This window comes from Scleropages formosus, chromosome 8, assembly GCF_900964775.1.
Source record: "Scleropages formosus chromosome 8, fSclFor1.1, whole genome shotgun sequence".
Lineage (NCBI taxonomy): Eukaryota > Metazoa > Chordata > Actinopteri > Osteoglossiformes > Osteoglossidae > Scleropages > Scleropages formosus.
The window spans coordinates 31,730,474-31,751,409 of NC_041813.1; the positions used below are offsets into that span (position 1 = coordinate 31,730,474).

Below are 20,936 nucleotides of genomic sequence, written 5' to 3' on the forward strand. Positions count from 1 at the left end.
TAGCATCAACAAAACGAATAAATTGAGAAAGAGACTACGTCAAAGAATAAACCATTTCTTTAATAGCTTAAAATGTGTTCACCATTGAAAGCACTGATTTGTCCAGTTTTCAAACAATTAAGGAATGATTCAGATGGAGAACATTACCTTCCCAGCAATAAGAATTAATATTTAGATGAGAATATTATCAGTGTTGGGAGCGCGGTGGCGCAGTGGGTTGGACCGGGTCCTGCTCTCCGGTGGGTCTGGGGTTCGAGTCCCGCTTGGGGTGCCTTGTGACGGACCGGCGTCCCGTCCTGGGTGTGTCCCCTCCCCCTCTGGCCTTACGCCCTGTGTTGCCGAGTTAGGCTTCGGTTCCCCGTGACCCCATATGGGACAAGCAGCTCTGAAAATGTGTGTGTGTGTATTATCCGTGTTGACATGCATATAATATCTCCAGCAAAAAAAAAAAAAAAAAATTGAAATAATGTGACCGTTGTACAGTAAAAGCAAAAGGGTGTTTGCAATACAAGGATGTCGTACAAAATATTGTAATGCAAACCCAACTCGTGACTCAAAGTGAAAGGTGTCAATTAAGGTTTTGTCTTTAAATTAAGTGACTGATACATTTTTATCACCAAGAAGGAAAACAACCAATGAACTCCATTTTGGCAGTTTACAGCTCTGGGAGGCCAGGCATAAGAAATCTTCCGGCAAAAGCCTCCACTTCCTCCCTGATTTCTTTGGTCTTCGTTCGGTATTTCTCGCTCTGCGCCAACACATCTTTGAACTCCTTCAGTGTTGCCTTTGGGTCCATGTTCTTCTGGATCTCCAGAGTCAGCTGTATACCTGCAAACCAGCGAGAAACTGAGCTCTGAACATGTGGGCCGTTACCTTCGACCAGGTACAGGTGTCTAATGTGTTCCAAGCACACCTCTGTGGATGAAGTCTGCCACTTTGCGGAAGTCATCTTCTAAGAGTCCCCTGGATGTGAGGGCAGGAGAACCAAGCCTCAGACCACTGGGACGTAGGGCACTTTTATCACCTAGTAAGTGAAAAATGGAAATTCACAACACAAACTGACACAGAATTCACACAAAGAGCCCCGAGCAGCAGCCAACCCTTGAAGGACGGAGGCAGGCAGCCAGAGAGCGAGAAGATGTCATCACCTTAAAGTACCTACTTTGAAGTACCTGTGATAAGTAAGATCTCAGTAGGTGAGCATGTCTTTAGCTACAGAGCACCTAAACTCTGTAACAGTCTCCTGTTGCTGTCAGGAATGCCCTGTCTGTCTCAACCTTTAAATCCAGGCTTAAGACTTACATGTTCATGCTGGCATATCAATAACCAGTGGAATTCTTGTTTGCTGTGCTTTCTTCCTTCTGTATAAAACCGTTTAATTTCAGCAAGCCATCAGTGACTAACTTTCTTTCTTGTTGAGCATTGTTTCCCCTATGATAAGGCCTGAGGAGGCCGGCCAGCCGTGACACCAGCACGCCATGCTGACTGAAGTTGATGACCACAACGTGCCTATGTGAACTGCAACAAGTTAAGACTCAGCTACAATGTTATTATTAGTTGTAAAGTAACTTAATCTAGAATGCCAAGGAGGGGTGGGCAGCCACTGGCACTTGGACCCCCAGAGTTTTTCTTCCTCCCTTGCCTTTCGGTTGGGAGTTTGTTCCCTTCCTCCATCAGCGGTAGACATACTTACAGCTTTAATAACTGCATGATTACTATAATAATTTTATACATAGCAAGCTATTTGTCTTATGCCTTTATTCAGTGCTCTGTGTCACTGTGTGGGAAGAGCATTCTATAAAGAAAAATTGAACTGAATCACCTGGACATGTGTTCTTGTTGCAGGCAATGGCGCATGCCTCCAGAACTTTCTCTGCCCTGCCACCATCAGTGCCGTTAGGGCGCAAATCCACCAGTATGAGGTGATTGTCGGAGCCGCCTGAATAGAGAGAGGGGCAGAAGCTCATGAGTGACAGCATGTCAAACACGAGTCTCTATGAAGGCCCTACAAAACTGTGCTTATTGCGTATTCCACAGACTATTCAGCAAGAACATGAAAGTTGTGCTGCCAGGAAATGTCTCATTATGTCAATTTGCAGAACAGAAATAACAGTTTAGTGGGGAAGGAGTTCAGCCAGCACATTAAAAAAAAGTGCTTTACAGCATCAATGTGGTGTTCCATCATCAATGCCACAAGAACACTTCTTCACACTCATCACTTGGGCAAACTACATTTGAAATAATGAAAACAGGTGTCACAGCAGAACCAACCACACTGCAACGGCAAAGGTTTCCTTGACGTTTAATATCCGTTTCAGTTGTACAATGAGCTGACAATCCACAGCAGCGCTGCAGTGGTCATCTGGGTTAAATGCTTGATAATCACATCCCCCCCCAAGGAGGTGTGCTCACCTGTGACCACCTTGTAACCCTTCTCCACCAAAGCACCAGCCAGAGCTCTGCAGTTTGCCAGCACCTGAACCTGGTAGGTCTTGAACTCGGGCGTCAGCGCCTGCTTAAGGGCCACAGCTACTCCTGCCACGGGCGCACACACACACACAACCTGTGAGGCATATCTGACATTCAGTCACACAGCTGTTGGGTGTGACGAGTGAGAAGAGCACCAGCAGCCCAGACCTGCGATGGCATGGTTGTGTGGCCCTCCCTGCAACCCAGGGAAGACTGCCTGGTTGATCGGGCTTTCCAGATTGTACAGGGTCTCCTTGCCGGTCTTGGGGTCGACGCTGCGGACCCCTGAAGAGGACGCAATCATAAGGCCGTTTACACGGCGTGCCAGTGTGCAAAGCATTATCATTAAAGAGCGGAAGCCGCCGCAACGTGCGCCTGACATCGCAAGATGGCCTCACCCTTGCGGTAGAAGATGATCCCGGCCCGGCACCCTCTCAGAGTCTTGTGCGTGGTGGTGGAGACGACATCGCAGTACTCGAAGGGGGACGGAACGACTCCCGCGGCAATCAGGCCGCTGATGTGGGCCATGTCAGCCAGGAGGTACGCCCCGTTGTCGTCGGCGATCTTCCTCAGCCGGGAATAGTCGAGGTTACGAGAGTAGCAGCTGGTACCTGAACATCACGGGGGGGAGGGGCGTGAATTTCTTTCCACGAATATCACCTGGAGGTTTTGCACAACTCGCCAACACAGCAACATGCGTGCGCACACCCAGACACACAAAGTAATCCTTGAGATCATTAACCAAGATGGATACGATTCAGAAACATTCGATACCAGCGATGATGAGTTTCGGGTGAAAGAGCCGTGCGTTCTCCTCGAGACGGTCATAGTCTATGTAGCCGGTCACAGGATTGACCTGAAACACGAGACAAACGGCGTCAGTGTGCCCCGCTCTCGCTCTCTCTCTCTCTCTCTCTCTCAAAATTTCACTCTCACACACACGCACGGACGAGCACGCACACCTTATATGGCATCGACTCAAAAAAGATGGATGTTGCAGATATCTTCTTCTTGTCCGTCATGAACCCATGGGTCAGGTGACCACCGTCGGGCAGGTCGAGACCCATGATCCTTCCATGAGGTTCCACGATGGCGGTGTAAACCGCAAAGTTCGCAGGAGAGCCTGGGGAGGCGCCATTGGGGGGCATCATCTCATTACTCTGGTAATTTTTACCATTACCGGGGGGGGGGGGGGGGGGTGGGGTGGAGAGGATGCAGAAGGCATACCGGAGTAGGGCTGTACGTTCACCCCCCACTTGTCGGGGTCCAGGCCGTACACATCCAGCGCCCTCTTCTGACACAGCCGCTCCAGCTCGTCCACAAACTCCGTGCCACCATAGTACCTGGGAGGAAGAACGATGCAAACGGCACAACAATTTTAATTTCCTTTATTCTGCCAAATAAAATATTCAAAAAGCAGTGGATCAAAACTATAAGACTCAAAAAAAAAAAAAAAAAAAAAAAAAAAAAAAAAATCTACTTCAAATTTCCTTCATCTCAATCCTCCAACAAAAACACTCATACACATATTAAATTATGGTATCTCTTTTTAAACTAAATCGTATTTTACCCACCAATTATCAATGACCACTCATCCAGTGCAGGGTGACGGTGGTCCTGCTCCTATTCTGGAGTCACAGGGCATGAGACAGGGTACACTGTGGGCGGGACGCCAATTTGTCACAGGGCAATCGTGCACGCATGCGCGCGCACACACACACACACACACACACACACACACACAGGGAAATTTAGAGTGCTCAATCCTGAAACGCGCGTGAGGAAATGCACGTGGGCAGAACACGCAAATTCTAGACGGACCCAGCCGTTCTCGAACCCACGGCCCAGGAGCTGCACTTCCTGCTTTGCCCCCCTTTTCACACTTAGAGCTGTTTGTCCTACTCGGCGTTCGCAGAGTGAATTACCGCGTTAACGACAGCTCGGGAACGCGGGGCGCGCGGTAAAGGTGTCGGCGCCCCCCTTTGCCCGGGGTAGCCCTCCGAGTACTTGTTGTTCATGCAGGAGCCCAGGGCCTCCAGAACAGCGCGGCTCGCAAAGTTCTCCGAGGCGATGAGCTCCAGGCCGTACGTCTGCCTCCTCTTCTCCTTCCTGATGATGTCATACACCTGGGGGGGCGGGCTGCCCGTTAGCGGCGAGCTGTGCCCCGTCGTAGCGTCGTCGGGGCTACGACCTCCCGCCCCCCTGCGACACTCACCTCAGCGTCGCTCGTCGCCAGGGGCTCCAGCATCATGCGGCCGTGGGACTCCCAGGTTTCGGCACCGAGCTTCCCGCCATCGCCGGACGCCATGCTTCCCCTCGGCTGCGGGGAAGAGCGCGGTCACACCGAAAGGCAGACGCCCGAGCACCGCCGCGCGTTTCGTACCGGGGTACGGAAGGCACCGTAATGAGACTCGTGTCCGTGCGGTCAGTTACCGGTTCACACCTTGCCGCCACAAACGCGGCGAACGTCACGGCAGCGTGGTGCGACCTCGCAGGGACACGAGCGCCGGCCGATCGAGAGATAAGCGAAAACACGCGGACCGCGGAGGTTACCGCAGGGGTTATCGCCGGGGCCAAAGGCTGGTGTTCATGTGACAGACATGTGATGTGAGGAGCAGCTGTCAGGCGTCCATCTGGCAAGTGGCGCAGGAACCAGAGCGCCCCCTAGGGCAGCCAAAAGGCACAAAGGAGTCTAACATGGTACATTTACTAGAAAACAAAGTGTAAAATAAACGCCACTTAAGTTTTGCTTGTGGTTACCTCAGACTCTGTCTGTGGTGTGTGTGTGAGAGAGATGTCAAGTGAAGTGGATACACTCGACACACACGGACAGTCTCACTCTGCACGTGCCCCTCAGCTCGCCAAGCATTTCACCTCTAATTATTAGACTAATATATTTTGCATGAAGACGACGCGGTGTGTGTGTGTGCGCGCGCGGACGAGAATGGCGGACCGAACTCACGTGCTCACTCACTGAAGTTTGGAGAATGCGCGCGCCGCCCAGCGCAGATGTACAAAGTCAGTGGGTGTAAAATAAAAGAACAAAAAAAAGTTGCAGTAAAGATCGTGCAGCCGACGGAAACTCACTTTGCAGCCGGTCGCCTCGCGCTCGAAAACCGTTCTTCTTCGCGCACCGCGCCTCAAGTTGGCTCCTCGTGCGCGGCGTCGCGCGAGCCTGCAGCCAACCACCTGCAGCCGCGCGGGATGACGCGCGCGGGAACGCGGGACTGCTGCTGGTGTCTGTCTGTGCGCGTGCGTTCCAGCTGTGGGACGAGCGGCGCGGGACAGAGTGTCCTCGTTCGGGGGGAAACTCTGACAGGAGCCACGTCCGTGTGTTTAGTGAGTGTGTTCTGGACGGACAACGGAGGGAAAGCGGAGCCTATGACGCAATGTACAAAGTCCGCGCTGGCGAATAACGTGGCGTGTGACGTCACACACAGCGTTTTTGTGTTGGACGCGCGGGGCACGAACATACAATGTGAGCTCAGTGAGGGGTAGATGAAATGCGCAACATATTACAGTGATTTTTTTAAAAAGGTTGAAAGCAGTATACTCGCCTTTGCCCGCTTCTACACCATGTCATGTGGGCTGGATACGCTTATTTATGAGAATATTGCACATAAATCATTCAATGTGGGAGGGGCCATAGGTGACACCGAGTGGCAGTTTTGCTGGTGTGCAACATGTGAGCTATTGTTTTTTGCAGCCCTCAGTTTTTTCCCATAACAGACTGATTTTAAAATGTAAACCTCGATATCAGAACAGTCATGAACGTAGATGTGAATCTATCCGCTAGTACCTGGCAGCACCACGGAGGCGCACCACTGTGGGTGTGGATACATGTGCGTGTGTGAGCCAGCAGCAGATGTACACAAAGATTCCCATTCAAACTACAAATGGCCTGGTTCACACCCAGATCCCCCGTTTTCTCTTTATTTAACAGCATGTATCCATTTTAAACGTAGTGTCGCGTAGCGGGTTGCTGTTTGCGTGCAACTCCCATGATCTTGTTCTTATCAAAGGAAGAAAATGATACGAGATATCTGAAGTATGTATTATAAATTATTATCCCGCAATATTGATATACTGACATTAAAAATTCATTATAGTTCACACTCATTGAAATAGGGCAGATGTGAATAAAAATCCACTAAATACGGAACAGCAACAGATGAGGATATATAACCTGTCTTGTGATTTAAAGACTGAAGAGGGTATTCCTTGCGAAACTTTCGCAAAGGCAAACAGAAGAGCAGAGTCTGGGCAGGACCGTTGGCTGCGGTCGGGCATGAAATCCACGAAACCCACAGAATAATGCCTCTCATCTACAAGGTTCAAATGGCCATAAATTATAACACACATTAAATCCTCTCGATAGGTGGCCTCGGATTAGAAAAATGACATAAGCAGACTTGTATTTTGCCTCAGTCCACAACTGCAGGTGCGTGTCCCCCTCACATGGTGTCTATCATTTAAGAGACAGGGTATGAAGTCCTTTGGCTGCCGCAGCTGCTGCAGCCACTGCTTCCTTTGCTGAAAAGAGATCAATGACACAAGTTAGGCTTCACGCCGCGGTGAGATCAGCAGCAGAGTTCTACACATACTCAGCTGTCTATTATCATTTTTCATGTTCTAGGAAAGCATCTTCATCTGCTTCAATGTCAAGTTATTCCATCTTTATTTTCACAGAAACTGGTTCCACAGACAACCGGTGTCTTGAAATATTTAACCACACGGAAGTGTTACCATTAAAAAAATGCAGCACTGTCGCCTTCCATTCACAGTACAAGTGAAAACTGCGCAATGTAAATGCCCACCTTTCCTCTCCTCCTCTTTCTTGCGCGCCGCTTCTTCCCGTTGTTTTCGTATGATGGCCAAACGTGCTAGGTCCGCTTTGGCTTGATCCGTTTTGCCAGCTAAATGCATCTTCATATACCTCTCCTTAGCCTTCTGCTTCTCGATTTCTTCTCTGTGGGCAAACAGAAAACAGGTAAGAAGGATTCATGATTTAACCCTGTAAAGAAGTGAAATGTCAGAGCTGTCCAACACCCTACAAATCACCTTTGCTTTATGACAAATACATATTCTGCATTCACCTTTCCCTTCTGGAAAGCTGTCTGGGCCCTTCCAGCTCAATTTCTGTCACTTTTTTTGACTTCTGGGCCACTCGATTGGGGTTCTCAATGTCAATCAGACCTTCCACCCCTTTTCTTTTCTGTAGAACACAACAGAAAATAAGTACAAGCTTACACTTAGTCATCAAAAGGCACATTTTCTTCACATTCATCAAAACAAAGTGCTGCTCAATCCCTTGACACGTACGGCACACTGTTACAGGAGCAGGGTCGGACAAGAGACACCCGACAGTTTACCTGAGAGCTTTCGTCTTCACTGTCTTCAGATCCAGACTCCTGTCGCTTTTCTTCTGCTTCACCATCATTTACTGCTTCATCATCCTCCTCATCTTGCTTTTAACGTATGAATATAAAAATTAAAAGTACATTTATGACCATCATCTCATCTGTACATGGCTGAAGTCTATATACCATTGAGTATTCTGCGCAGTGACAAATAAATTAACTAGATACATACATACATACCTGACAGTGACAGCTAGTGAAAAAGGTAGATGTGTATAAAATAAAAGCTTTACCTTCCTACGTTCCTTCTCAGCCTTCATCTGTGCATCAATCTCTTCTGGACTTGTGTACGTCCTCATGCGCCCTTTGTGACCCCCTTTCCTACCTGAAATTATAAACAATAATGATCATTTAGTCACGCCACCTGCCATTTTAATAGAATTAAAAAGGAAAATATCACACTATTCCTCAGTCTGATCATACATAAACTAATCTGCAGTCATTCCAAGACGTTCGACTTTGTTCATTAAGCCTAAACACTGGGGGAAAATCAATTTGTTAAAACAAAGCAATGATTCATGATCATGACACATGTTCATTGAATGAATATTAAAATCAGTGACTGGGTGAGTCAGTCAGGACGATAATAAAGCAGATAACCCAAGAATATGAACAAACATCTGTCTAAGATGCGAAGACAACTTAACAATCTTTTTGTGTTAAAGAGTACAGTACCAGCAGGAGTTTTGAAAATACTGCCATTTTTAAATTTATTTATTTAGGCACGCTTAGCCTTAGCTACCCTAGCTAGTAACACACTCATTGCTATCAGAAGTGACGTAAAATAGTTACTTTCGCTGAAAACTACGCGTTTTTATACAGATCCTTACCTCCTTTAGGCATTTTGCTTCCGTTTAATATTACTAAATACAGTCAAGTGAAAGGAAATATGAGCAAAAAACCGCTTTGTGCCTCTAATGCTTCTCCACAAACGACAGTCGGGAAAATCCAGCATGCAGCACACCATATGGGCTGTCCGTGGATTCGCCTGACCGCACAAGACAATATTACGTTATTAAAATAAACGACTGCGTGCATCCAGTATTGGATGCAATATTAGCTGTTATGGGAAGTATGTAAAATTTTAAGTTAAACTGCTAATATGGTTTAGGAGCGCGTGGAAAGCCCATATTTTACCGGCAGTATTTGGTCACCTAGCCTGATGCAATACGCCAAAGAAGAGGGCAACTCATTACTTTTATAAGAATATGCCAAAAGAAGAAAAAAAGCAAAACAATAGCCAAATTAGGTCTAAAAGCAATGTTTTAGAAGGCGACGTAGATTTCGGAAGATTAACTATTTAAGTGCCATTTGAAACGTTCCGCCGTGAATAAACAACAATGTCATGAGACGAGAGGTCAAGGACCACAGAGTACGTGAGTGACGCACTAAAAAGGCGACAAAAACGAGCACAGTAACGTTTCCAAACAGTTTCAGAAGGCGAATTTCTAGTATTTATCTTTGTATCCACCTTGAACCAATGCCAAAGGTGAAAAGGAGCAGAAAACCGCCTCCAGATGGATGGGAGCTGATTGAGCCCACACTGGACGAGCTTGACCAGAAAATGAGGGAAGGTGAGGCGCCGCTCGCCGCCTAGTATATTTTATTTACCGCTATTAATTCTATCTATGTGACGTTAGGAGGTTTCCGCCTCTTATTATAACTCTGCTGTACGTCTTAACGTGTGTGATGTTCACAGCTGAGACGGAACCGCACGAAGGAAAGCGGAAGGTCGAGTCCCTGTGGCCGATATTCAGGCTCCACCACCAGCGGAGCCGCTACATTTTCGACCTGTTTTATAAGCGCAAGGCCATCAGCAGAGGTTTGTTTCTATGAATCTATCATCTATGCCAGGCTGTGTTGTGCACTGTCGGTTGCTGCTGCTTTCTGCACTGCAGTATACAGTTACTGTCCCGCCTCTCGCCCGGCAGAGTTGTACGAGTACTGTATCAAGGAAGGCTATGCGGACAAGAACCTGATCGCCAAGTGGAAGAAGCAGGGCTATGAGAACCTGTGCTGCCTGCGCTGCATCCAGACCCGTGACACCAACTTCGGCACCAACTGCATCTGCAGGGTCCCCAAGAGCAAGCTGGAAGTGGTGAGTGCACAGTGTCTCACATGATGGGTTCTTCGGGATGGTCAGGAGGGGGAACCCTCGTCTTCCTTATGAGCCACACGACACTTTTACACCTTGAGCCTTTATACAGCTGGGCACTTTTTACCCTGTTAATTCAGGGTAGGTACATTGATCAAGGGTATTACAGCAGAAGATGGGCTTCCAAGCTGGGGCAGCAGTTCTAAGCACTGTGTTACCTTCTGCCCCAACCCGAGGACGTCCGTTCCGATCGCCAGTCCTATCCCTGTACTACTTAATCAAGGCACATACGTTTCCATTAATTCGCTGAGCATTTCTCCAAAATGATGTACAAACAAAAGTGGATTTCCCAACAAATGATATAGGCAACGATATTCTCTGAGTACACTCAGATAGTGCAGTAGTACCGTTAGAGGCATACGGTACACCGGTAGCCGTGTATAGAACGAGAGGGTATCCAGTTTTGGTCGGATTTCACATTCAGGAGGAGACAGGTCGGGAGAAGTGGGTCCGAACAAGATGTGCTTTGAGCCCTCCTAGAATGTCGAGAGGGGTTTAGCAGCTCCGAGGGTCAGGGGTAGCTCATTCCACCACATCAGAGGCAAAACCAAGAACTGAAAGGCTTTTGATTTTTGAGTGGGACCACCAAGTGGTGAAAGGTGGAGGGGCACAGCGTTCTTGCTGTGATGGTGGGAGTGATCATGTCCCGCAGGTACTTGGAGCATCCTGTAGGTGCTAACTCTGGAAGTAAAAATTACTGTCATATACTGTAAATGTGCTAAGCACCTTAACATTTAAATTGCTCTTGGAGAAGTGTCAGATGAATAAATGACTAAAATCTACTGGACTTTGAAAAAAATAACATTGTGCTTTCTCCCACAGGGCAGGATTATCGAATGCACTCATTGTGGATGTAGAGGATGCTCTGGCTGAATCTATGTTTCCAGTGGGACATCAGGGCTCATGTTACCCCAACCTTTCTTTCTTTGAAGAATCCTGGATTACACTTGTGTTGATGCCATTCCAGATTTTAGATCTATGTACACTGTGATTGCTGACAAACACATTAATTTTGTTTGAGGATGGATGCTGTCAATTTACCCCATTGCTGTGCTTTATCATTTTAAATAAAAATTTCTTTGTATAATCCTTATTTCAAAAGGAAATGTTCCTGTTGAAAGTACGTGTATTTTTAGAGTGCATGTTCTCATGTCTACTAATGGCTCTAGTTCCTAATTTGTACAGTTGTTTGGAGGAACAAGGTAAACATTGAGCTTTGTCATGTCTTGCTGGCTCTTTCATTTAAGGTTCACTGGCCAGCAGCTACCTTGTATCATTGTCAGTTTAAACAGAACTGCAGTGTTAAAGTTCTAATTTGATGCAACCTATTATGGATAAAAAAAGCAGGTGTCTTCATGGAAAGTGTACGATGCTTTACTTTTCAACATTTCACTTAAAGCACTTTGCTGTAGATTTGAATTGTCACACTTCTAAATATTTCACCCTTTTTGAAGGGCATTTTTTTTCTCCCCTAGAATTGCTCCTCTAAGTTTTTCGACGGTGTTAATTACACTTCCACTAACACTTCAGAAAACTGAAAAAGAATACTTAGAAAGCCCGAGTCTCCTCAGTATTCCACAGATGTTTATTATTGGTCAATGGTAGTAGTTTGTACAGAAATTTAACTGGTGTCAAAGTTCACCGCAGAGAAACCAGGAACAACCACCAAAGTCTCACTCCTAATGGTACTTCCTCCACCGATCATGCTCTGCAAAAAGAAGGGGGGAATTATTTTTCATCATAAAAACATGCTGTGAAACTCCATAGATTATGGTTTATACAATAAATGTTACTCACTGATGTGATCATATTCCCAGACATAGCTGAGGATCACATAACCGGTGAGCAGCATGGCAATACCGCCAATACCTCCCTTCTTCACATTGATGTACTTGTTGAAGAACCTGTCATGACCTGGGGATAAAACGGCAGTCAGTTTCACGGTAACACATACGCCAGGGCGAACAGCAGTACTCTGGTAAACAGATGGGAGAAGGGGACACACCACGGCGAACAGCTGAGATGATCCCGTTGGGAGTGAAGTCCCGGGTTCCAGCCCAGGATGAAAGCTCACCGAGCTTCACATCCATGAGTTTCTTGTCAGACAGCGGCACTGTAGAAACAAGGTACATTTCATCCCTTTTACTGGAAATGACACGATCACAAGCATTAACACTTCAGTCAAATCATTGCAAGCCTTGCTCAGTTTGACTCCTTCCAATAGCTGAACTGCAGTGTTTTTGTTTCATGTACAATGTTGAATCCAGAAGAAGCTAAATAAAAATTCACTTTTCCCCAATTCACGTGACTTCTCCTCACTAGTGTTTTTCACCCACTGTTACTGGTCACAGCCAGTCAGTGAGCTCCACTCACAAGCAAAGGATGATATGCAGCACACACACAAATGCATGAAGTAAAAATAAAGAAAAATAAGAAAAATTCACAAAACACTCAACTCAAGGGACGAGCGAAAAGAGACTGGTCGGACGTGACAATAACGCGTAGCGAACACTGCGCATATCAATAAATAAAGAAGCAGAACGTTGAACTACATTAATTTCGCTCAGTTCAATTTTAATTATCGAGGCCCACAAGTCCTCCCCCGACGACAAGTAAGACCTTGCCAGACTCAGTCTCAGTCTGTGGGCGGCGGGGCAAAGAAACGCGCGCACTGCGCCGCGGCCTCCAGACAAAGATGAAAACGGAGTGTACTCAAACAGCGCTAAAAGGGCCACTCTACTGAGACAACAGAACCAAATTACACTGATTTGAAAACGGCAAAAGAAACACTCGCTTCCCTCAGTGACACCTTGATCATAACCTTACCGGGTCTATCAGCCATCTTACTCCCAGCTCCTTCAGCTAGAGTGCAATGAACCTTGGGAAATGTGTGACTTTCCGGAAATGACGACAAAGCAGGAACACAACAGCGCGCCATGTTGGGTGTACAGAAAACAATTGTTCCTTGTTAAACTGCGTCATTTGGCCCTCTGCTGAAAGACTTATATACGTATTTACAGACATAAATGTAGCTGGGATATTTCCCCATGTTATTCAAAACGCGCTTTTAGTTTTTTACAGTCTGTATAAATATTAATATTGAAATCATTACCATTCTTTGTCCAGTGCAAATTACAACGTCAAAACTCCCATGAGTGAGAGCCTGCTATTTTGGCAGCACGTCGCCTCATAAGAATGTTAACTAAAGCAGGATAATTAATGTAATTTACGCAATATTAACACATTAGACGTTGAAAAACACGTATCCGTGTGGCAGCAGTGGCTTGCACGGTCTGGAATGAAGTTATTGGTCATATAAGAAACGTAAAGGCAAGTCAAGGTTGAGAGTGATTCAAAAGCAATGAAATATGATTTCGTTTGTAATCTCAGCATACGTAAATGGAAGGTTCGGCTGTCGCAGGGCATTGTGGGGCACAGGAATACGGAAGTGAGTCCGGCAGAAGGCGCTTGCTGCCGCAGTGTATTGTGGGCTAGCGGTGGACTTCGGGGAACGAGCCCCGCTGAAGACATGGTGAGTGAGGAAGGGACGCGCACTGTCTCTGTCGACACGAAACTACGTGCTTTTGGAATTGTTCGTGTGTGTGGGGAGGCGTCCTGTACTCGTGTTAGATATGACTGCGGTGGAGCGGCGCTCTGGGAACGCAGAAGGCGGACGGAGCCGGAGCTCTTTGTTCCGCAGTTTTGTTTGGTTAAGCCCGTTCGTTCCTCAGTGAACATGGAGGGTGAACGGAGCGACGCGAGTCGGCCCTTGTGTGTGGATTTGTGGTGTTTAACCAACACTGGTGGGGAAGGCGGCGTGTCTGCGTGCCTTGCCGCCGCCGGTGCGAGGGGGACTTTGAGGAACCTGAAACTGAGCGCCGAGGGCCCGTCTGTCCCGGTGACCTTTGACCTCCCTGGTCCCGACTCGAGCCCCTGCCTGTGGGTGGTTACAGGCCTCAGCCCCACCGCACCTGTGCCGAACGGACTAGTTCACTGGTCCTCTGCCTGCGCCCTCTTCCGAGGTTTTCCACCATCCCTGTGTCCCACTTACCTTGTTCTACACCCTTCCTTCCCTCACTCGCTCGCCGTCTCCAGCGGGATCATGGGAGCTCGTGTCATTTCGTACCCGTGTTCACAGCGCGCTGTACGTGGGTGGTTTTTTCACGAGTGGAGCATGAGCAGCAGTAGTGGGGCAAGAAGGTGATTTGGTAAAATACGGGGACGGCGAACGTGATGCTGAGCTCGGAAAAGCATTGCCACTTATGTCAGGCATCCCAGGGGGTACCGCCACTTGATATTTAAACGTCATACGCTGGGACCAAAGTCACTTGTGAGAAGTCAGTCTCTGCACTGTCCATGAGAGCAGAAACATTACATGGATTTTAGATTGGTTTTATGGTGTTTTATTTAGATCTTCGCAGCTCTTCGATGCTAAATTGTGACGTAACCTGCATACACATGTTTTAGAGTGTACGGAACCTTCTTAGTGTGCTCTGTCTTGCGTCATCAGTGTGCTCTCCTCCGTCCCCTAGGACGTGTTTCTAATGATCCGCCGTCACAAGACGACCATCTTCACGGATGCCAAGGAGTCCACCACAGTGTATGAGTTAAAACGCATCGTGGAGGGCATCCTCAAGAGGGCGCCGGAGGAGCAGAAGCTGTTCAAGGTGCTTCCGGGGTCCGCGCATGGAACTTGGGGTTACGAAGCAGCGAGCGGCCGGTGTGCGAACCTTTATCCCCAATCCCTGTGCCTCCCCTCCGTTGCAGGATGACCAGTTGCTGGAGGACAGCAAGACGCTAGGGGACTGTGGCTTCACCAACCAGACTGCGCGGCCTCAGGCGCCGGCCACCATTGGGCTGGCGTTCCGCATTAGCGGTGGGCCGCCTCCCGCTGCTGCTTGGATGTGGCCAGGTAACGGCAGAGGGAGTCACGGGTGACATTTTTCTTTGCTTCTTTCAGGGACGGAAGACATGTTCGAGCAGCTGCGAGTGGACCCCTTCTCGAGCCCCCCGGAGCTCCCGGACGTCATGAAGCCACAGGACTCCGGCAGCACCGCCAGCGAGCAGGCCGTGCAGTGAAGGAGTGCGGGGCTGCCCACGGAGAGCGCCCGCTACATCAGTGGGCTTCACAGAGGGGAACGAGTAGCTCTGTGTGTGTCTGCGTGTGTGCGTGTATATGTGTGTGTGTGTGTGGCCCTTCACTTGACACCTTTACCCCTGACTTACAGTAAGATGCAAACTTTACATGTTCTATTAACATTGCCCCCTCTGTGGTGTGCGTTTGAGTGGATTCTTCGGGGGGGGCTGGATCACCGACACACAGTGTTCATGTAAACTGGTACTTCTTACTGCACCTGGTTGCTCCTATGTTATTGTGTGTTGCCCTAAGAAGTAATATTATAATTTTGGACTGGGTTCATTTCGCAGGGAGTCGTGGAGGGTGGGCTGGGCTGGGCTTATGCGTTTCGTGTAGTTAGCACTCCTAGGGAAATGTGCATGAAACAAAAAGGCAGACAAAGGGGATGCTAGATAGACTCTTGGTGTACAGTGATAATAGCGGGCTGTTGCATCGCAACAAAGAGCCGCTTCCGTGTTGGACAGGTGGTGTTCAAAGTGTTTTCTCTCGATGGGTTCTTTGCCTCCCATCCCATCCCATCGTGCACTTTGTTTTCTTTGTCAGGACTCACCTCTTTCTGTAATATGAGCTTGAAATGAAGATTCTTGAAAAGAACTTTGTAGTGCTTCGCTTTGGTACCATCCCCCGTCTCTCCCCCCCGAGTGCATTGACAGCAGAGGCCAGGAGCAGCTCTCTGGGTTAATTTCCAAGGACGACTTTGCGCTACATCCGGAAATAGTACGAGTTGCTGGATGGATTCTTTTGTTGCACGTTTCACACTGACTGGCCCGTGTGCGGGATGCAACGCGACTCAGTCGACACCGAGCTCTTTGAGAAAATGATCAATACCTGTATGGAAATTGAATAAACTTGACTGCTTTCTCTTTTTCACTTGCTGTACTTCTTGGTGTGCTTTTTTTGGCGTGAATTCTCATATCAGTTTTTATTATTTTTAGGTAAAAAATAGAAGATGGCACATATCACAATCTGAAGAGAGAATATTTGGTTAACGTTCTGGAACATCACACTGATGACTCACCTTGCAGTTGTATCTAAAGCTGCTGATAAATGCTTGCACTTTGGCACAGCTGGTACTTCTCACGGAGAAGTCCTGGCTATGACTGGTGGGCCCCAGTAACAGGGCAGGGAGGCGGCTGGGCTCCCCCCTCGCCGGCCGGCGGGGCACCTGCTCCAACTGTGGTATCGCATTGATTTATGTAGCGGTCCCTTTTCTCCAAACAATTACTGATCCGTGCATACACCTGTAAGGCAGTATAGGTTACTGGAGCAATTTAGGCTACGACATCCGCAGGCAGGATTCGAACCTGTGACCTGTGGGTCCAAAGGCAGTAGCTGCAACTACTACGCTGGCGCCCCCCATAGGTAGGAGGTCATTGGACACAGTGCACTACGGTACGCCCCACGTTACTAATACAGTATTAGCGCACCGGAGTGTAGTTACACGTGTGGCCACGAGGTGGCGGTTGACTTGAAGCGCGGAACGTCGCTGTCCGCTCGCGGCGGGTTCCTGCGGTCACGTGGCGTGTGACGCGAGCGGACCCGACTTCACGGACCGGGGCGCGAGCCGCCTAATGGAGACGTGATCGAAGTCGCGCCGGTAAGTGAATAAAGTAGCGCAGCGTAGCTTTTCGTAGCGAAAAGAAGAACAATAACAATATGAATTATGAATAAGAATAAGCGGTTATGGCGGGAACGGCAGCAGCGTTTCGTTTTGGAGCCCGTGGTGGCGCTCAAGCGAGTTCTCCTTCTCTGCACTTAGCGAGCGCGAACACACACACACATACACACACCACGGTACACATTGGCAGTAAACACACAGTACACTATAGTGCAGAAGTGTGGTTCGCCACCAGTGCTCATGCAGCACATTCTGCTCCATACCTCTTCCTTTGTGCGTGTGTGTGTGTCTTTCTTTCTCTGCGTCTGCCCGCCCGCCCCCCTAGGGCAAGCCCCTCCATGGCGCAGGCGGGCCGGAGCGGCGCCGCAGCCCACGCCAGGACGGAGAGCGCGGCCTTTGTGGTTTCGGCGGGCCGCGCCGTCCTCGACGTGATGCAGCTGGACTGGGAGCCGCTGTCGCACGGCGAGCTGGAGCAGCGGCTGGACCGCGCCGTCGAGGACGTCCTGGAGGCCGAGCTCGTGGAGAGGGCCCGGCTCGCCTACGCGGGAACGCACGAGGCGGCGTGCTTCCCGCAGGCCGAACCGCCTCCGCCGCCGCCCCCCCGGGACTCCCCTGAACCGCCCCAGGAGCCCCGAGTCACAGAGGAGCAGACCAGAGCTGTTCAGGTGTGCGCGCGTGTGTTTTGGGGTGTCCGCGGGCATCGCCTCCCCACACCCCTTTGAGTGCTGTCCGCGCAGTCGTCTCGCGCACAGAGCTGACGCCGAGCTCCCTGCGACCGCCCTTCTTCCCCGCAGCTCATCACGGACCTGCTGCAGACGTCGGACTCGCGCTACAGCAGGAGTCGGCTGACGGGACGGGCGCGGCTCTCCCTCCCGCACACGGTCCTGCTTTCGCTGACTCTGCTCTCCGAGCGGCTGAGCTACCGCTCCCTGTCCGGCCGCTTCCGCGTCGAGAAGGGCAACATGCACCGCATCTTCTTCTCGTTCTGCGAACGCGTCAACGCGCTGCGGGAGCAGCACATACGATGGCCGACGGGTCAGCGGAAAGGGGCTGTGGGCGTGCGCTCGCGTGTCGGAGGCTCCTTAACCACGCATTCGCTGAGCGGACGCATTCCTCCAGAGAGACGTTCGATGGTGTTAACTACCCTTAACTAGTACTCAGCTTACACCTTTGTTCAGGGTCTCTCACAGCGCTGGATGCACCGCGCTGAACTTCCGGCAGTCTTTCTGCAGCACAGTGATGTAACACACCGACACTATGGTCAGTTCAGTCACCAGGGTCTTTGCACTGTGGGAGGAAACCAGAGCACCTGGAGGGAACTCACAGGAATAGAGGGAGGACATGCAAATATTAAGGATTGTTTGGCATTTTGTTGCATTCCTTCTGGGAGCCATGCGTAAATCAGCTGTTGCTATTCTTCTTCATTAGTATTGTTATATGTCTGGTCGTGTGTGTGTGTGTGTGTACACAATCCCACTGTGCCAATGCATGGCACCTCCCTCGTTTCCTAGTCTTTACACAAATCCCCCATTTTGGTCCCTGTCCATCCAGGCCCCGAGGCCGAGCGGTCCCTGCTGCCCCTCTCCGACGTCCTGGCCAGGGCCGAGGGCTCGGAATCCCCTAAGGTGTTTGGCGTCCTGGGGCACACGCGCATCGCCATCCGGCTGCCCAGCAGCAAGCAGGAGACCGATGAAGAAGTGCGCGGGAGCAAGAAGAACAAGAGGGAGGTGCGCGCCGACCCCTGGTTGAATCTGCAGCTCGTGTGCGACAAGCACGGCCGCTTCCTCTACTGCAAGATCAGCAGGGACTCGGAGCGGGACAGAGCCGGAGACCTGAAGGAGGCGCTGCAACGGGACCTGACCGTGCTGCCGGCCGGTTCCTTCCTCGTAGCTAAGCTGGGGTACCCTCTCTGCGCTCAAATCCTGACCCCATTCCCCCCGGGCTGCAGCCCCAGAGAGGAAGCCTACAATCGCACCCTAGAGGCGCATCTGGACACCCTGGACCGGGCCGTGGCGCAGCTCAAAGCTCGCTTCCGCCGGCTGCAGTACCTGGACACGGGCAGCTTGGAGCGGGCCAAGGCCGTGGTCCTGACCGCCTGCGTACTGCATAATGTCTTCCTGGGAATGGGAGATAGGGTGGAAGCTGCAAACGTGGCGAAGGAGAGCGAGGACGAAGGGGAGGGCGAGATGGATGAAGACGGCATTGTCAAGAGGGAGGCTATTGTGGACATGCTGTACAGGACTGCGGAATTGGGCTGTAACTGAAAACCGTAGTGCAGTAACGTTGTGAGTGGGGGAGAGAGCAAGATGTTCACTTTGAGGCGAAGGGAAACGATCCCGTGTGTTAATTATGGGCCGTAATTAGAGGAACCGGTTTGTGGCATTTGATTTTTTTTATTAAAAATTACATCTCGAGTGGTGCCTTTATAGAATAAACACTGTATAATACAACTTATTTCAAATGTATGAAAAATACTCTTGAGTCTTTACACAAGTTCACTGAGATGAAAACGTGCACAAGTGTGCACTCTTGTCCTCAAGTAAACTTAATTTTTTTTTGCCAGCTGCAGTTTTTGTCTGCCTGTACAGCTTTTATTTGTATCATTAAAATCCTTCTGCACCTTGTAAGAACAGAAAGTCCCGATGTAGACAAAAGTGCAGAAAGACAAGCTGTTGAAGCAAAAGAGGAGTTAGAAAGCGAAACTTCTCTGAGAGCCTGGGCTCAAATGTGACAGGGCCATACTCATGTATACATGCTACGAAAATTCAAGATGCATAATTTCCTGGTTTTTTTTTTTTTTTTTTTTAAAGAAATGAATGCAGTTATGCAATGAGGCCAAAATTTAAGGAAAGCACTGGCGTAATCTAAAATCCGTTGCACGAAATAAAGCCGTTCCTGCCACATCCCTGTCCACGTCCGCCTAGCTGCAACCGCTCTCTTTGGGCAGCTCGGCATTGGCGTCCTCGGCCAGACTCGAGATCGCTCGGGCCAGATTGTTAATGGCTTCGATCTTTCGCTCCTCCAAGGCCTTTTGTTGCGTCCACATGTTCATTTTCCTCTCCTGCAGCTCGAGATACAGCTGCAGGACGTCCTGGGGAGGACGGGAAGGGAAAGGGGTGGTGGGCAACGGCAGGTTCGGAAGGATTGGCGTGAACCGCTTGCTGGCCAGGGAGCTGCTCAGCTTGGTTGGGTCCAGCTTCGCCTTCTTCTGCGCCTTGTCCTCCCCCTTGCTCTGGCCCAGGACCTTGTGCATGGCCTGGAAGAACTCCCAGTGGACGTTGTGGGTGCCCAGCCTCTTGGCTCTCTCGGCGTTCTTCCTGTACGTCGCCAGCATGTTCCTCCACTTAAGGTCACATTCGAAGGCTTTGACCGTGACGTCGGGGTTGCCCGCCGCCCGCAGCTCGCCCGTCACCCTCTCCGCCAGTGTCTCCCACAGCTTCTTCTTCTTGCACACGGGCCGGCTGAACTCAGAGTCCATGGAGAGGCGTGTCCGAACGAGCTGCCAAGTGGCCTGCAGCGTCCACACGAACTCTGCAGGGAAAGTGAGAGGGGGGTCACAAGCAGGTGTCAGAGAGGGGAACAGGCGGTGGACAGAACCACTGCATGGAAAAGCACATTTTCATGCCAGATAAACCATTAAAAAAATCTTCATTGCGCCAGGATTACACAGCTCGTCTTGTTTTTTGGACCTTCACAAACACTGCCGCACTCACCTCCTCTGCTTCGATCGTGGCCCCCATTGGCGGTCGCGCTCCACGTCTCGCTGGCGCCTCCAGCGCTTTCCCGTCCGCTGCTCTCAGCACTTTCCATGGTAGGACACCGGAACCGCGGAGTGACGCAGCTGCCGACTTGCGGTGGATTTCAGCAACACCCAGGATTCTCCGATGACTTTTTCCCCCTTCATCAACTGAAGCGATGATTATAACAACCCCGCGCTCTTTGGAGGAGCGAAGCGAAAGGCGGAACGGAAATCAATATATAGCGGCGCAGAATTATGGGATTTGTAGTTCCGTCAGCAAGCTTTGTTCCGCTATAGCACTTTTATACGTTTCAGTTTCAGGGTACTCAGCTTAACGGTATCCACATATAGAAACCTCTAGTTGATTTTGTTGTATTTTAGTTTTACTGTGCGGCTCA

At 49.7% G+C, this 20,936-nt stretch overlaps 7 protein-coding genes across 10 annotated transcripts; 3 read left to right on the forward strand and 4 right to left on the reverse strand.

The window, feature by feature from the left end:
- Positions 1-451: 451 nt before the first annotated feature.
- shmt1 (serine hydroxymethyltransferase 1 (soluble)) lies at positions 452-5,859 on the reverse strand. Of its 3 annotated transcripts, none has more exons than XM_018764307.2 (12): positions 5,557-5,859; positions 4,685-4,789; positions 4,450-4,595; positions 3,697-3,812; positions 3,432-3,592; positions 3,244-3,325; positions 2,868-3,080; positions 2,638-2,754; positions 2,413-2,535; positions 1,823-1,939; positions 914-1,024; positions 452-828 (listed from the first exon to the last, which is right to left on the reverse strand). In XM_018764307.2, the coding sequence occupies exons 2-12, from the start codon at positions 4,775-4,777 to the stop codon at positions 656-658; spliced, it is 1,452 nt and encodes a 483-aa protein (XP_018619823.1). In that variant the 5' UTR covers positions 4,778-4,789; positions 5,557-5,859; the 3' UTR covers positions 452-655. The 3 variants fall into 3 exon arrangements, with proteins under 3 accessions (XP_018619823.1, XP_018619825.1, XP_018619824.1); XM_018764309.2 differs by having other exon boundaries at positions 5,444-5,859; XM_018764308.2 differs by having other exon boundaries at positions 5,432-5,859.
- Positions 5,860-6,386: 527 nt separating this feature from the next.
- On the reverse strand, positions 6,387-8,876 carry pdap1b (pdgfa associated protein 1b). The gene is made up of 6 exons (XM_018764681.2): positions 8,720-8,876; positions 8,123-8,214; positions 7,842-7,937; positions 7,566-7,684; positions 7,287-7,438; positions 6,387-7,002 (listed from the first exon to the last, which is right to left on the reverse strand). Exons 1-6 carry the CDS (start codon positions 8,730-8,732, stop codon positions 6,938-6,940), a joined length of 537 nt encoding a protein of 178 aa, XP_018620197.1. The 5' UTR covers positions 8,733-8,876; the 3' UTR covers positions 6,387-6,937.
- Positions 8,877-8,994: 118 nt separating this feature from the next.
- On the forward strand, positions 8,995-11,390 carry bud31 (BUD31 homolog). Its single transcript, XM_018764683.2, has 4 exons — positions 8,995-9,463; positions 9,589-9,711; positions 9,821-9,987; positions 10,867-11,390. Exons 1-4 carry the CDS (start codon positions 9,370-9,372, stop codon positions 10,915-10,917), a joined length of 435 nt encoding a protein of 144 aa, XP_018620199.1. The 5' UTR covers positions 8,995-9,369; the 3' UTR covers positions 10,918-11,390.
- A 216-nt stretch (positions 11,391-11,606) lies between these two features.
- On the reverse strand, positions 11,607-12,956 carry atp5mf (ATP synthase membrane subunit f). The gene is made up of 4 exons (XM_018764685.1): positions 12,871-12,956; positions 12,050-12,157; positions 11,842-11,958; positions 11,607-11,752 (listed from the first exon to the last, which is right to left on the reverse strand). The coding sequence occupies exons 1-4, from the start codon at positions 12,884-12,886 to the stop codon at positions 11,724-11,726; spliced, it is 270 nt and encodes an 89-aa protein (XP_018620201.1). The 5' UTR covers positions 12,887-12,956; the 3' UTR covers positions 11,607-11,723.
- A 74-nt stretch (positions 12,957-13,030) lies between these two features.
- On the forward strand, positions 13,031-16,051 carry elob (elongin B). Its single transcript, XM_018764682.1, has 4 exons — positions 13,031-13,576; positions 14,577-14,711; positions 14,812-14,920; positions 15,005-16,051. The coding sequence occupies exons 1-4, from the start codon at positions 13,406-13,408 to the stop codon at positions 15,121-15,123; spliced, it is 534 nt and encodes a 177-aa protein (XP_018620198.1). The 5' UTR covers positions 13,031-13,405; the 3' UTR covers positions 15,124-16,051.
- A 649-nt stretch (positions 16,052-16,700) lies between these two features.
- LOC108941561 (uncharacterized) lies at positions 16,701-19,587 on the forward strand. 2 transcript variants are annotated; one of them, XM_029253842.1, is made up of 4 exons: positions 16,701-16,778; positions 17,125-17,464; positions 17,594-17,834; positions 18,351-19,587. In XM_029253842.1, the coding sequence occupies exons 2-4, from the start codon at positions 17,138-17,140 to the stop codon at positions 19,061-19,063; spliced, it is 1,281 nt and encodes a 426-aa protein (XP_029109675.1). In that variant the 5' UTR covers positions 16,701-16,778; positions 17,125-17,137; the 3' UTR covers positions 19,064-19,587. The 2 variants fall into 2 exon arrangements, with proteins under 2 accessions (XP_029109675.1, XP_018619834.2); XM_018764318.2 differs by having other exon boundaries at positions 16,705-17,464.
- Positions 19,177-20,884, reverse strand: LOC108941562 (uncharacterized). Its single transcript, XM_018764319.2, has 2 exons — positions 20,513-20,884; positions 19,177-20,330 (listed from the first exon to the last, which is right to left on the reverse strand). Exons 1-2 carry the CDS (start codon positions 20,607-20,609, stop codon positions 19,720-19,722), a joined length of 708 nt encoding a protein of 235 aa, XP_018619835.1. The 5' UTR covers positions 20,610-20,884; the 3' UTR covers positions 19,177-19,719.
- Positions 20,885-20,936: the final 52 nt, after the last annotated feature.

What these genes read in the sequence shown, in the direction of transcription:
- shmt1 (XM_018764307.2), bottom strand. Translation starts at nt 4,777, where the DNA reads ATGGCGTCCGGCGATGGCGGGAAGCTCGGTGCCGAAACCTGGGAGTCC. An exon ending in TGGCGACGAGCGACGCTGAG is followed by an intron (nt 4,596 to 4,684) that starts GTGAGTGTCGCA and finishes CCGCCCCCCCAG; the next exon opens with GTGTATGACATCATCAGGAA. An exon ending in CCCGAAACTCATCATCGCTG is followed by an intron (nt 3,081 to 3,243) that starts GTATCGAATGTT and finishes CGTGATGTTCAG; the next exon opens with GTACCAGCTGCTACTCTCGT.
- pdap1b (XM_018764681.2), bottom strand. An exon ending in CTGAGAAGGAACGTAGGAAG is followed by an intron (nt 7,938 to 8,122) that starts GTAAAGCTTTTA and finishes ATACGTTAAAAG; the next exon opens with CAAGATGAGGAGGATGATGA. An exon ending in GAAAGAGGAGGAGAGGAAAG is followed by an intron (nt 7,003 to 7,286) that starts GTGGGCATTTAC and finishes ATCTCTTTTCAG; the next exon opens with CAAAGGAAGCAGTGGCTGCA.
- bud31 (XM_018764683.2), top strand. Translation starts at nt 9,370, where the DNA reads ATGCCAAAGGTGAAAAGGAGCAGAAAACCGCCTCCAGATGGATGGGAG. An exon ending in TGACCAGAAAATGAGGGAAG is followed by an intron (nt 9,464 to 9,588) that starts GTGAGGCGCCGC and finishes TGATGTTCACAG; the next exon opens with CTGAGACGGAACCGCACGAA. An exon ending in GCGCAAGGCCATCAGCAGAG is followed by an intron (nt 9,712 to 9,820) that starts GTTTGTTTCTAT and finishes CTCGCCCGGCAG; the next exon opens with AGTTGTACGAGTACTGTATC.
- atp5mf (XM_018764685.1), bottom strand. An exon ending in CATCTCAGCTGTTCGCCGTG is followed by an intron (nt 11,959 to 12,049) that starts GTGTGTCCCCTT and finishes TTTTATCCCCAG; the next exon opens with GTCATGACAGGTTCTTCAAC. An exon ending in CTGGGAATATGATCACATCA is followed by an intron (nt 11,753 to 11,841) that starts GTGAGTAACATT and finishes TTCTTTTTGCAG; the next exon opens with AGCATGATCGGTGGAGGAAG.
- elob (XM_018764682.1), top strand. Translation starts at nt 13,406, where the DNA reads ATGAAATATGATTTCGTTTGTAATCTCAGCATACGTAAATGGAAGGTT. An exon ending in AGGAGCAGAAGCTGTTCAAG is followed by an intron (nt 14,712 to 14,811) that starts GTGCTTCCGGGG and finishes CCTCCGTTGCAG; the next exon opens with GATGACCAGTTGCTGGAGGA. An exon ending in GCTGGCGTTCCGCATTAGCG is followed by an intron (nt 14,921 to 15,004) that starts GTGGGCCGCCTC and finishes TGCTTCTTTCAG; the next exon opens with GGACGGAAGACATGTTCGAG.
- LOC108941561 (XM_018764318.2), top strand. Translation starts at nt 16,865, where the DNA reads ATGGCGGGAACGGCAGCAGCGTTTCGTTTTGGAGCCCGTGGTGGCGCT. An exon ending in AGCAGACCAGAGCTGTTCAG is followed by an intron (nt 17,465 to 17,593) that starts GTGTGCGCGCGT and finishes TCTTCCCCGCAG; the next exon opens with CTCATCACGGACCTGCTGCA. An exon ending in GCACATACGATGGCCGACGG is followed by an intron (nt 17,835 to 18,350) that starts GTCAGCGGAAAG and finishes CTGTCCATCCAG; the next exon opens with GCCCCGAGGCCGAGCGGTCC.
- LOC108941562 (XM_018764319.2), bottom strand. Translation starts at nt 20,609, where the DNA reads ATGGAAAGTGCTGAGAGCAGCGGACGGGAAAGCGCTGGAGGCGCCAGC. An exon ending in CCACGATCGAAGCAGAGGAG is followed by an intron (nt 20,331 to 20,512) that starts GTGAGTGCGGCA and finishes CTTTCCCTGCAG; the next exon opens with AGTTCGTGTGGACGCTGCAG.